Genomic DNA, 14677 nt, shown 5'->3' with positions numbered 1-14677 from the left:
CAATTAATACATGATCTCTTGTGCATGAACACACACTTCCCAACCTGCACAGCACCTTTCATGTACTTTCACCTACCCCCTTGCTCCCTCCATTCCTGGCAGGTGACATTTACTTGCCTGCTAGCTTTCAACTTGAACTTCCTGCTGGTTTCCCCAGTGACTTTCTCATTGAAAGTTTCCTATGAGCAAAGTAAATGGAGAATCCAGAAGAAATTCTAGGAAGGAAAGGAAGGAAGATAATGACAGAATGACAGGGGAAAACAGCGAGTAGGGAAGAGAGACATATATAATGAAGAATTTCAGGGAGTGAAGTAGAGAGGAAGGAAAAAAGGAAAGGAGAGGGAGAAAGGTGGGAAGATGAAATGAAGAGTTGAAGACAGGGAAGAAGGAAGAGGCAAGAAAGGTGAGGATCATTTGGAAGTTTCAATTGGTGCAGAATGTGGAAGTATGGGAGGTTCACACTCTGTGAACTGACAGGTTGCTGTTTTGCTTCTGAGTGCAGTTTAAGGTTATTATCATTAAAGCCATGCATGACATAGATACAAGTTACTTAAGGAACCATCATACCCCAATGGGATTAGCCCACCCCATCTGCACCAGTAGGGGAGGCATGCCACAGATCCAGTCAGGCAAGGAATTTCAGCTGTCAGAGCCCAGGACAAGGGCCTTTTCTGTGGTGGCTCTTGCCGTTTGGAACATCTTACCCCTGAGATGAGATTGGCTCCACCCTTCTCACATTCCATAAGGACTTGAAGACCAGGCTCTGTCAGATGGCTTGAGACCCCAATAGTGCAGTATCACACTGGAGGTAATTGATGAATTAAGACCCAATCCCACCCCCCTCTCTCATCCTTTAACTATAATTTTAACTTTGATAATAATTTATTTTTTTATTGTTTTGGAAATATTTATATTATGGTTTTAATGCTTTTAATGCCACCTAGAATCACTTCAAAATAAGATGGATGAAAAATAAATTGAATAAATAAATACGTAAATAAATAAATGAAAATAAGAAAGGAAGGGTGGAAGGCAGGGAGAGAGAGACAGGGAAGGATGGAAAGAAGATAATGCAGGCAAAAGGAACGGACGGAAAGAGGGAGGAAGATTTCTGATATATCCTGCCAGTTTCCCCCAAGGAAATTCAATCAGGAACCCAGAAGGAAATTGGAAGTCACTCCTGCTCACTCCTTTTTGTCCACCTCTGGTCATTCAGTTTCTCTGCTTAGATAAAGAATTATCCCTGAAACAATGACACAATAGGCCGTGTCTTGTAAGCATATAAAATAAGAGCTGTATAAAAGGTGGCAATACAGGTGGAAAATTTTAATGTTTAATTTTCTTACTGAACAATAGCAGATTAACTTAAAATTAAGATTGTGTGCTGATTAAATATATATAAGGGTCGGTGAAATATGTGTTAGAGAAATATTCTGGTTGCATTGTTTTCTGTATTCTTTATTATGTGATAACTTATCTTGGTATGTGAAATATAAATCTTCTGGCTTGACTGAACATGTATAAAACAGCAATGACAAACATGTTTTGTTAATAAGGAAAAAGGAAAAATACCAACAGAAACAATCAAACAATTACCAACATGCCCAGTTATATAGTCCTGGAAATTCTTCTTACTACCTGCCTGTTAAACCAAGAAATTGCCTTTCACCAAAGCCAACTTGGCAATATCAACCAAAAGACTGGGATAAGGAAGAGCACTTTACTCCAACTTTTTGGGGCTTCAATTCTCAAAAGTCTAAACCAACATAGTCATTCAAAATATTTGAATGGCAAGAATTTATGGACTGCACCACATATTCCTTATTTTTTCTCACTTTCCTTTTTTTTATGTTGGTTTGTATTTTAATGTATGATGTTAAGACTCAATAAAGACACAGGCACACACAGAGACACACTCACACAGAGAGAAATAGTAGAGCAAAGTATATACAGAAATTCTTTTTAGCCGAGTTAATGACAAAATAACAACTTCTGATTTAAATAAGGATTCTTATAGTCTTCAAAACCATCACTGGACTGCAATTAACTTGCAAAAGTGTCTGATAGTTTAGAGCATATATGACCTAAGGGCCTCATGGCTGTACATACTCCCCACACAAACACACAGAGAGAGAGAGTTTATTTTTGTACATTCCAGAGTTCTTCCAACAAAATTCGTGAAAATTGATGGAATTGTTTGAAGGCATTTTGAAGCAAGAAAAAAAAACCCACAACTGTAGTGTAGATTTAAAAATAGATTTAACATAGTTTACTCAGAAAATCCTGAGTCATTGGGGCACTTTTTGCTATAATCCTGCCCACTTTGCAACATTGCCTTGCCTCTTGCAGGCTACATCTTATTAGCCTTATTTTACCTACTATTTAAATGCAAAACAAACAGTTTAAGAAACTGCAGCAACTTTTCATGAAAGACCTAGTCAATCAAGATGAGAATTCACCCTGCCCATGTAAAACTTGCAATACCTTCGGAAAATACTACTAATAAAAATTAAATTTGTAAATGTACTTATACAGACTTCAAATTAATTTATTGAAACATTGCTGGTACTGCAAAAAAGTTTTAACTATAAAATGTGAATAATAAAACAAGCCTTCTATTATTTATTTTTTTAAATCAAATTTAGGCACTGCCTATCTCACTATCACCTTAAGTGATTATTGTGAGTGATACATTTTCATTAAAGAAATAAGGAAGCCACCATTCCAAAACAGTCATGTCCACATACCATAGGGAGTCTTTGGTGATACAGGAAATGCTGGAGTAAGTGGAACTGTTGCGTTCTTGCTGGGTGAGAAAATGCTTCCATCTCCTTCATTTGGGTTTTCCAAATAATTTACAACACCCATCTGGAATGTAAAACAGAATTACAGTATGGAAAACCATTTCTCATAATCATATATAAGCTTCCTAGATAGCTCTAGGAGGGACATGGTGGCTCAGGGGCTAGGACGTTGAGCTTGTCGATCGAAAGGTTGGCAGCTCAGCGGTTCAAATCCCTTGTGCTGCTGTGTAATGGGGTGAGCTCCCGTTACTTGTCCCAGCTTCTGCCAACCTAGCAATTTCGAAAGCACGTAAAAATGCAAGTAGAAAAAATAGGGACCACCTTTGGTAGGAAGGTAACAGCGTTCCGTGCGCCTTTGGCGTTGAGTCATGCCGGCCACATTACCATGGAGACATCTTCGGACAGTGCTGGCTCTTTGGCTTTGAAATGGAGATGAGCACCGCCCCCTAGAGTCGGCAACGACTAGCACGTATGTGCGAGGGGAACCTTTCCTTTACCTTAGATAGCTCTATTTATTCTACTCAATTTTGCCAGTTTTAATTAAAAAATAGATTTACAAAACTGGTTAACATTAACAAACAAGAATTAGTTGAAATGCCAGCTTTATAATTTTCTAAAGACCAATAATACAGTGGTTTCCAACTTGTAAGTGTTTGTACAGAAGCCTATAAATATTGCCCCTTCAAAATAAGGCAATACTTTAGAAGGAATCTTTTTTTTTACTCTTTTTACTTCCATAACAAAATTGAGTCTCAAAACACCTGCCAATATCAAAGATTTCCAAGGCAATAGACTATCGCACAGTTTTTCAAACAGAAGAGAAGATAATATCTGTAGTTCAAGGTTGAATTGTAGAGTCCTTAGTACTCTCTGAGCGTGGTTGTTTGCTTCAAGATGTTTTATCATCCAACTAACTAGGTAATGAAACATCTGCAAGCAAGCAACCAAGCTCAGATAGCATCAAGGTCTGCACAATTTTTTTTAAAGGAAGAGATTTATGAATCTATCAATATATATACACCATGCGGTTTGTATAATGTGGCAAAAGTCAATAATAGAATCATAAAGAAGGGACCTTAGACAGCCTGCAGCTCCTTATTGCCGAAATTCTCAGACCATCCCAAACAAATGATTGTCTAATGTTTACTTGAAAACTTTCAGGGATGGAGCACTCATGACTTCAGGAGGCAGACTGTTCCACTACTTAATAGCTCTCATATTCAGTAAATTCCACCTTAGTTCAAGCTTTGAACTAAGCTTGAACTAAGAATTTTTGTCCTAGGGTCAGGCATTATGGTAATTAATATCCCTACTGTCTTTGTGATATTTCTTCAGATATTGGAAGATTTTTATCTCATGCTAGCCTTCTGATTCTTCTCAGAAGTAATAATGCAAAGCCCTATTTTATCTTTGTATCATTTCTCCCTATTGAACAGCATTTTGTTCAGGACCATTATTCAATCTATTGAAATGCTTTGAATAGATATCATAACCTTAACGCTAATCCTTTAAAGTGTTTGCTCTTTATCTGTTCCTTTTTTATTTTACTAAAATGTCTTCATGTGAAAGAAAGAACTGACAATACCTTATCAGGCATCATGGGGTTTTGGGTCACATGTGGAAGTTTGAAGCATGTTGAGAGTGCTATGACAAACTGGTTGTCAGTGTAGTCAGTTACAAAACATTACTTGAATTAAAATGGATGCAGAAGGAGAGGTGAGTGCATATGTGCATCGGCACACATGCACACTTCAAGGTTTGCCCTAGTTGTCTTTGCAACTATATATTTACGTAGACAACATCTTTGCTAAAACTGTCAGCAAAATATTTGTGCATGCATTTGTGTGCAAAGAAACTTGGAAAATCTTTGAAGCAACATTGCAAGCTTTCTTTGGAGTATGCCAGCTTTAATGCTTTGGAGAAGGGGATGCTTCATTTAACCAACATGCTTCATGAATTGTCTTTTTTGTGCAGCTCAACAATCCATTTTCAAATTTACCTTTAGTCTTCCTTTAGTCTGGATTGATTTGTACATTTTCAAACAAAGTGGTAGCTCTAGCTATTTGCCATTTTTATACTCTGAGAATGCCTGGGAGGGTCGACTTGAAACTCAGAAATGCACTTGGAAATAAAAATGATTTTGGAGACTGGCACACTCTTAAGAAAGATTGCACTGTTGCAAGCATCTAAAGTCCCATTTTATTTTTTAATAATTGAAAAATAAATTAGTAATGAAAGGAGCTAAGTGATTGTCAAAGAACATAACAAAAAGCATTCTATTAACAGAAGAAAATAACTAATATGCATTATATGTCTTTTAAAAAGTGTCAGGAATTGCATACAAATATGTGGAAGTTCAGAGCAAATAAGTTGGCAAAGGAACACCCTCATAAATTACATCAAAATTTCATTCCTCTTTACTTTTAATTTGATATGCAATCTCATTCCCATTCCCATTCTGGCAGGTCCAAATCATGGTAACAGAGGAGTCCTTGGGGCTTTCTGAGTTTGGTTATTTTCTTCAGATGTTTCATTACATAAGCTAGGTAACATCATTAGTACTAGTAATGAGTAGGGTTTACTATCAGTTTATATTCTAATGGCTTTCCTGTCAGTGTTTCGGACTAGCAATCAACACTCACATGTGCATAGATTAACATCAAGATCAGGGGTGGAATTCAGAAATTTTAGCAACCAGTTCTGTGCCTGGTTGCTGGGTGGGCATGGCCATGGTGGGCGTGGCCTATTTGGCCTCCTGCACCACGGGGTGGGGGCACATTTTCACCCTCCAGAGGCTTTCCTTGAGCCTCTGGGAGGGCAAAAATGGCCTTCCCTGGGCTCCGGAGGTCCTCTGGAGGCTGGAAACAGACCCGTTTCCGGACTTCCATCACTTGATGATCTCTGGAGGGCTCGGGACAGGGGTTATTCCTCTGCCCTGGTCCTTTTAGATCTCTCAGCGGCTTTTGATACCATCGACCATGGTATCCTGCTGCGTCGGTTGGGGAGTTTAGGAGTGGGGGGCACCGTTTTTCGGTGGTTCTCCTCCTATCTCTCTGGCTGATCGCAGACGGTGTTGGCAGGGGGGCAGAGATCGACTGCAAGGCACCTTATGTGTGGGTTGCCACAAGGGTCGGTTCTCTCGCCTCTCCTGTTCAACATCTATATGAAGCCGCTGGGCGAGATCATCCGTGGTTATGGGGTGAGGTACCAGCTGTACGCTGATGATACTCAGCTGTACATTTCCACCCTAACCACCCAACGAAGCTGTCGAAGTGTTGTCTTAGTGTCTGGAGGCCGTGCGGGTCTGGATGGGGAAGAACAGACTTAAACTCAACCCCTCCAAGACTGAGTGGCTGTGGATGCCGGCATCCCGGTATAGTCAGCTGCAGCATCGCTGACTGTTGGGGGCGAGTCATTGGCCCCAATGGAGAGGGTCCGCAACTTAGGCGTTCTCCTGGATTGACGGTTGTCCTTTGAAGAACATCTGACAACCGTCTCCAGGAGAGCTTTTTATCAGGTACGCCTGATCCGCAAGTTGCGCCCCTTTCTAGACTGGGATGCCTTATGCATGGTCACTCATGCTCTTTTCACTTCTCGCCTGGACTACTGCAATGCTCTCTACATGGGGCTCCCTTTGAAGAGCACCCGGAGGCTCCAGCTGGTCCAGAATGCAGCTGTGCAGGTGATAGAGGGAGCTACTCGTGGCTCCCATATAACACCGCTCCTGCGCAAGCTGCACTGGCTACCTGTGGTCTTCCGGGTGCAATTCAAGGTGTTGGTTACCATCTTTAAAGCACTCCATGGCTTAGGACCGGGTTATTTACAGGACCGCCTGCTGCTACCGTTTGCCTCCCATTGACCTGTGCGCTCCCATAGGGAGGGCCTCCTCAGGGTGCCATCAGCCAGACCCCCTTCTCTGTGGGGGCACCTACCCTCTGGAATGAGCTTCCCCCAGGACTTCGACAACTTCCTGACCTCTGGACCTTTCACCACGAGCTGAAGTCATATTTATTCTTCCGCGCAGGGCTGGCATAAAATGATTAGTAATTTTAATGGGGTTTTTATGGTTTTTAGGGGTTTAGTGTGTATTTTAATTTATGGGCCAAATTGAATAGGTTTTTTAATGGTTTTTTTTAAACTGTATATTGATTGTATATTGTATGTTTTATTGTGTTTTTACCTGGCTGGAAACCACCCTGAGTCCTCTGAGAGAAAGGTGATATAGAAATTATATTATTATTGTTATTGTTGTTGTTGTTGTTGTTGTTGTTGTTGTTGTTGTTGTTGTTGTTGTTATTATTATTATTATTATTATTATTATTATTATTATTATTATTATTATTATTATTATTACTTCTGGTAGGTCCATTTTTCGCCCTCCCAGAGCCTGTGTGCTGGCCCTGCACTTACCTGGCATCCAAAATGGGCTGTGTGGAGATTCCTGGGAGGGGCAGGGTGGGTGGGATCAGCCAGTTCTTGCAATAACCGATTTGGTGAACCAGATTAAAATTAACATCAGTTTGCCCAAACCAGTCCGAACCGGCTGAATCTCACCCCTGATCAAGATTAATATCAAACCAACAAGCAAACAATACTCCAATGAAGGAACTATTAAACAAGCTAACAGTAAACAGTCCAATCAAAGAAACCTCAAGACCACTCCCACCAACCCTGATGGGGCAAGCCTCTGTCAAGTAACCTAACTTGTGTAATAAAAAATCCGCAAGAAAACAAGCAAGTTCAGAAACCACCAGTGACCCCTTATTTCAACCCTGAACTATAAATGTTTCCCTTTACTGGTAACTGATTATTATTGGTTGCCATTTATAGAGTAAGAACATCCACAGATCACATTTTAAAATTTGAAATATTTTTCGCTTTTTAAATATTACTATTAAAAAAAATAAGTTGGGACAAGTATGCCAATTTATTTTAATCATTTTCCCCTTACCTCTTTGGTTTTTATTGCAGAGGCAAAGAAGTCCAGTCCTAAAGAATGGTCAGGGGCATCAGATTTTGTCCATCCATACTTTCTGCATATTGACTGTGTTGAGATATCATTGTCATAAGATTCAGGATTTAACTTCTTGTTTTTTCCACTTAATATCCCATCATCTTGAAAACCTGAAGATAAAAATGGATAATAAAAATATTCAAATATTTTTGAACTATTATATTAATCTATATAAGAAATGGGAAATCTCTTTAGAAAGTATTGATAATTGATAACATATCAACTCAAAATCTTCCTAAATTATCAAAAAATTATAAGCAAATTCTGAACAATTCAATAACAATCTTTGGAATAACAGAAGCAATTAAAAGAGCTAAGACAAGTAAAGCACTGGGACCTGATGGTTTATCAAGTGGAATCTATACAATTTTTTAAGATCAATTACTTTTTCTGATGAAGGACTTAATTAACTCAATTTTACAGGGGAAATCCGTACTGGATTTATGGAAATATGCCTACATATCTTTAAAACCCCCCCTAAAAAGGCAGAATTTAACTTCTGTAAAGAATTACAGGCCAATTTTTCTTTTTTCATAATGATTATAAACTCTTAACATTTATTTTAGCTGAAAATCTAAAGTTTTATGAGACTACATCCATGAAGTTCCGTGTGGTTTTCTACCCAGAACACAATTAAAAGATAATATGAGGATAATTGTTGGATATCTGGCAGTCAGCAGAATTAGCCTGCAATACTACATTCTAACCACCAAGATTTAGGAATTGATTATAAAGAATCTTTCCCATGAAAAATACGTTGGTTTTCAAAAATAATAAGATTTTTTAAAATGGACACTAGATGAAATTAGAGCATACAAAATACTGCATTACATTTAAAGGATAAGAACATTTAAACTTGATTTTCAATTACAAAATGAAGCAGAATATTTTGACATTGGACGTATTGTAGGATTTTTTAAAAAAATTTAATTGGTTTATCAAAATAGAAAATAGAAAAAAGAAGGAAAATACTGAGAAAGTAGGAGAGGAAAAAGTGTAAGGGAAAAGGAAAAAGAAAAAGAAAAGGAAAAGCATTGAAGGATATTTTTGAACAATGGATTCAGAAGTTAATTTTAATAGTGTCTGTCACTACAGATAAACTAAAATGTTATGGAAGAAGAGTATGTTGTAATTAAAAAGGGATTTCTACAAGAATGACATGGAAAAAAATACTAAATTGGACATATAAAAATTAGCTGATGTCGTAATAATGGATATATAATCAACCAACCAAGGGAATTATTTGGACAGTTCTTCTATATTGGATTTACAAAAGGGCCTTGCTTAAATTTTGAAGAATTTTGTGAGAAGGAACAAAAAAAAAGTGAGAAAACCAACAATGTTATTCAGATTAAAAATTAGGATAGTTAGAAATAAAAGAAAGGAATATAAAGTTGGTTTATTAGATCAAACCAAGTATATTATCTCTCATAAGCCTTAATAGATTTATACCAATTGTTAGTAGGCTGATATTAGAACAGAAATGATGATGCTATATAGAATTGTATATAAATAAGAAATAGAATATGGCAAGAAGTGATCATTTCTTGTATATTAAGAGATGATAAATTACTAATTGTTGATATTTGTAATGAACTTTTTATTCATTTTTTACTATATTTTTATTTTTATTTCAGTTTTTTGCTTTCTGAATATTCTACTCTTTTATTCTTTAATGTTTGGGTTTGCATTAGTTTTTATTGTAATTATATTTAATACAATTATTATAAAAAAACCAAATTGAATATTTTCAAAGGAAATGATTAAAATGTCAAATATTCAGTTAAACACTTATCAAGTGATATACATGGAGGAAACAATCCTGACTTAAGTACTAATTTGATCTGCAGTATTACTGCCTAATAATATAAGAATTAATAATTTTGAATTGTGTATCATGTAAGATATGAATAAGAATATTGACTCATTATGCTGCTGCTGAAACAAACTGGAAAAAATATTAACAAGGAATTAAAAAGATTTTTTTATTATTATTACTTGCCAATAGTCTTTTTTTTTAAAAAAGAAATGGCCTGCACTTAGTAAAGCTGTATATAGTTCTAGTTATCATAGTTTGAAAAGCTGTAGAATATTCAACCAAATTTATCAAGAGGCTGTAATTCCTTGTAAATTCTAATGTGGAATAATTTTAGTTAGAAAAAAAAGGCACATATAGGATAGCATTCACAATGCAGTTTATATAATTAAATGCAGAATGGAAAAATGATATTTTTTAAAATATGTTTCTGAAAGATCTGAATGGTAGGATTTTTCACCTATGGCCTTATCTGTCTGACCAACAATTATACAAACAGAATATGACATTAGAGAACAATAATTAGTTTGAATAGATTTTTATAATCTATTCAAACTTTTCTTTATAATCTAAAAGAAAATATAATTTATTTTTATAATCTTAGTGGACTAGATTGGTTATTTGCTGTCTGTCAGGGTCTTTCTTAAGAAAGGGAATGATATAGAAATGATCAGTGGTAGGATTCAAATTTTTAAACAACTGGTTCTGTGGATGTGGCTGGATGGTCATGTGATTGGGTGGTCATGGCTGGGTGGTCATGTGATTGGGTGGCCGTGGCCAACTTGACATCACTTACGTCGAGGGGCACCTTGCCTCACCCCGCTTGCCTGGCCTCCCAAGCTCTTCTGGACTTTGTCTATTAATTTGTCTACTGTTACAGTGTCTGGTTGATTATCTAATGCCTGCCTGTCCTTCTGGATCCGGAACACCCACAGATTCTTAACTCTATTATTCTCCACAATCTTCCATGAAAACTCCTTGATGGCTGGCTAGAGAATTCTGGGAGTTAAAGTCCATACATCTTTCAGCTGAGAGACACTGATCTACCCCTTGAGTTCTATCTAGTATGGTAAACCTGGTGCTTAGTGCCTGTTCTTGTGCTGTTACGATCAGTGATCAGTGCTGCCTTTTACACACACATCACTTCAGGAATAATTATAAAAATGATGATTTCTCACTCATTTCTTTACCAGTAGTAGAAACAAAATAAGCGGCCATTAATGTCACCTAAAGTTGACATTATATATCGAATACCTATATTTGGATTCTGATCAAATAATTTAACAACTGGTTCTCTGCGCTAATGATTGATTGGCTGGGTGTGGCCATGGTGGGCGTGGCCATAGTGGGCATGGCCAAAGGGTGTGACAGGCAGCACTCGGCCTCCTGAATGCCCCCTGGGAGCAAAAACAGGCCGCGGGGGGATGCACCACCCCCTTGCCCCGTTTTGGGCCTAAAACCACCTGGGAGCAAAAATGGGCCATGGGGGGTGCATTGTACCATGCCCCATTTTGGGCCTAAGTCTCCCTGAAGCCTCCTGGGAGCAAAAACAGGCCACGAGGGGGCATGCCGCACTGAAGCCTCCCTGAAGCTTCTAAGCCCAAAATGGAGCACAGGGAGCAGCGCCGCCACCCGCGGCCTGTTTTGAGCCTAGAAGGCCTCCCTGCACTTACTTGGAACCCAAAATGGGGTGCATGGGGACTCCTGGAAGGAATGGGGCAGTTAGGGGTGGAGCCAACCAGCAATTTAGCTACCGGTTCACCGGAACTGGCTGAATTCCACTACTTATTCCGATGCATATATATTGTTGTGAATCCTTTTGCAAAACAGTGGCTGGGTAAGTTTACAAAGCACCTATTTCAAATAACATTTCTTAATTGTGTATTCTTACTTGCCCTCTTGTATTATACCACTGCATTTTAGATTCAAATGCAAAAAAAAAAATTATTTTGGAGAGCACAGAGAAAGGAATGCTGCATCTGTTTGCAATTATTTAAGGCAGCTGCATTTTTCTCCTGGGATTATGCAGCTTCCTGGGATTATGCAGTTGCCTTTCTTCCCCAGAAAAGGCCATATTTTGTTTAAAGAATTGCAGATAAATGCATCCCTGTTCACCATAGCAATGCACAGTCCTACGCATATAATTTTTCTGCTTTTTCAAGTCAGGCGGATGCACTTCTAAACAAAACACTGGCTGCAGATAAGCTCTCTTTTTCACATTGCAGGAAAGTTCAGAAATGGCTCAATGAGTTAACAAGTTAACAAGCTGATTTTGGGCCAGTCATTCCTTCTCTCAGCCCAGCCTACCTCACAGGACTGTGGTGGAGAAAATAGGAGGAGGAGGGATATTTGGAATGTTTGCTGCTTTGAATTACTTATACAAATAATGATGGAATATAAATAAAGAAATAAAGGATTTTTCTGGAGGATGGTGTTTTGCTTTGTGGTATGTCAGCTTCCCATTTTTTAAAAAAGTTTAAACATATTTTGAGGAACATATAAATACAGGTGGAGTAGATAAATTGCCAAGCAACAAGTGAGGTTTGTACAGGCATGCATTGGCCCTCTGGGTGGTACAAATGGGGACCCCAGGCCTCAGTTAATTATAGATTAGTCATTAAATCACCATTCTCCATCTTCTTTTTTAATACTGCAAATCCACCCTTCTCAGAGGACCTTTTCTGCAAATTCAGAGAGCCTATCAAAATACTTAACATGAATAGTTTGTAGGAAAAGTTATCACATGAGCTTATTTAAATGATTGGAAAATACAGTACAAAATAATTGTATGGAAACAGGGTCCAATATTTTTATTTTCATTCTGAATTCTAAGGTACAGCTAGGGATAATGCAAGAAGTGAACAGAAATTTCAGCTCCTCCAAATTTCCCACCCCCTACTTATTCCTTTGTTAACAGAGTTTGTTCCTACCAAATAATAAAAGAAGTCTATTCGTGTACTTATGCTACAAGTATGCAATTTAAAAATTTCTAGTGTGGGAAATATGGGACATAATATTTGGATTACTTATGATCTAACTGGTTTCGATATATTTTTCCTTCTAGACAAAACTTCTGTCCCACAAGGAATCTTTTCTTCTGACACTGGTCAGGCGGGTGGGCAGCCTCCCAGCCAGGGGGACAAATGTCCTCCCAGCCAGCGTGGCCATGCAGCTTCCCCGCGAGGCAGGTGAGCCTCTTCCTGGCTAATGTGGCTATGCAGCCTCCCAGTCAGGGGGGAGAACATTCTCCCAGCCAGCGCAGCCATGCAGCTTCCCAGCCAGCAGGCAAGTGTCTTCCCAGCCAGTGCGGACATGTGTCATCTCGGCCGGGGGGGAGAGCATTCTCCCAGCCAGCGCAGCCAGGCAGCTCCCCGGCCAGGCAGGTGAGTATCTTCTCAGCAGCACAGCCATGTGGCTTCTCAGATCAGGCAGGCAAGCGTCTTCCCGGCCAGTGTGGATATGTGGCTTCTCAGCCAGGGGGGAGAGTGTTCTCCCAGCCAGGATGCTGGGAGTGAAGTGGGGTTTTTTGGGGGGAGGGGCGTTGGCAATGAAATGAGGTGGTATTGGTGCCTGGAGGGGTGGCTGAAGAGACTCCTGAGGATGCGCTAAGCCCTGCTTGAGCTGCTTCGGAATCCGAAAACTGCTGCAGCTGCCTCCAATTCCTAAGTGAGCCCTGCTATCTGGGGCCAATAGGGCACCACCCACTCGGTCTCAACCAGCACCAGGAGCCCAGTCAAAGCCATTATTGGATATATCAGCCTCATCTGAGGCAAGTGGCTGGGAGGGCCAGGGGCATGGCCTGCCAACTGCTCAAAAAATTAGCTATCAGTTCGGGTGAACCAGTGTGAACTGACTGAATCCCACCACTGGAAATGATGCCTAATAGATCTGCTCCAGCAGGTTTCATTGGTGAAGCAGTTTCACCTGATAAGCATCTGGAAGTGCATTCCTTATCATGAGGCCTGTTTTGAGATAGCCTCCTAATATATAGACAGTCCCATCCCGGTTGGACTTTCCAAAAGTTGTGAAAATTTGACTCTTCCCACAAATTCTGAACTGAGATGAGTTCTAGTGTGGGTGTAGTTTGATATCTATAATGCAACATTTGGAGGGTCTTGACACAGCTTATTTTGGACTGGATAGTTTAGTTTGTTTGATATCTATAATGCAACTTTTGGAGAATTATTTTGGATTGCATAGTTAAGCATAGTGGATCGGTGTTTACAGGAGGGAAGGGGGAATGTGAGAGAAGAGAAGAGAAGAGAAGAGATGGGGGCAAAGTTTCAGCTAATTCTCAGTATAGAAGCTCATTTAAGCCAACAAAAGTTTTTCAATACAGTTAATGATTATTATGCAAAAAGAGCATAGAATGACAAGGTTGGAAGGGACCTTCAAAGTCTTCTAGTCCAGCCCCCTGCTTAAGCTGGTGACCAATACCATTCCAGATAAAGAGCTCTCCAGTCTCTTTTTGAAAATCTGTATGGGTAATCAATAAAAATACCCTAAGGCAGTGTTGGCAAACCAAGTGCCAAAACAGGACTCGGCAAACCGAGTGCCAAAACACATGAACCTTTTTGGCACTGTGAAAAGCAGATGATTTTCTGGTTTCCGGTGTGCGCACCGGCCACCTGGTCTTCTGATTTCTGGTGCGCATATCTGGTGCGCATGCGCCGGTTCTGCCTTACCTTTGGGGATCCTTGTGCCCCCATGCCTGCCCTCTGGTCTCCGTCAGGGTGGCAGGACATCCCCACCGATGACCTGGTTCCACAGCCCCAGAAAGGGAGAGAAAGTTGGGCGGGGAAAGCCGTTTCCCTTTGCTGGAAAGCTGGAGCCCCTTCCCAGCCTCGGAGGTAAGGGGCATCGGTGTTCCTGGAGCTTGGCTTGTGGGCCAGCAGGTGGGAGAGCTTTGCTCCAACTCTGGCTGGGATGAAGTACGCCCCCCACCAGCCTGCCACTGAGAACAAGCCAGTGCAATTCTCCCTATTATCCCTCGGTGACACCTTCCCACTTCCCGGCCCAGCACACCTCTTACCCCTTGGTGGT

General features: G+C 39.8%; 1 protein-coding gene across 3 annotated transcripts in view; it reads right to left on the bottom strand.

Annotated features, from left to right (window-relative positions):
- Window positions 1-14677, bottom strand: part of TNS3 (tensin 3) — a 198214-nt gene that overhangs the window by 56602 nt on the left and 126935 nt on the right. For all 3 annotated transcript variants that reach the window (XM_058180998.1, XM_058180999.1, XM_058181001.1), the window contains 2 exons: window positions 7756-7928; window positions 2748-2868 (listed from right to left, as the gene is read on the bottom strand). In XM_058180998.1, the coding sequence (XP_058036981.1) occupies window positions 2748-2868; window positions 7756-7928 (294 nt within the window). The remainder of the gene's footprint in view (window positions 1-2747; window positions 2869-7755; window positions 7929-14677) is intronic.

The sequence above is a fragment of the Ahaetulla prasina genome, chromosome 4, assembly GCF_028640845.1.
Source record: "Ahaetulla prasina isolate Xishuangbanna chromosome 4, ASM2864084v1, whole genome shotgun sequence".
NCBI classification, from domain to species: Eukaryota; Metazoa; Chordata; class Lepidosauria; order Squamata; family Colubridae; genus Ahaetulla; species Ahaetulla prasina.
This window is presented reverse-complemented; position numbering and strand designations above follow the sequence as displayed.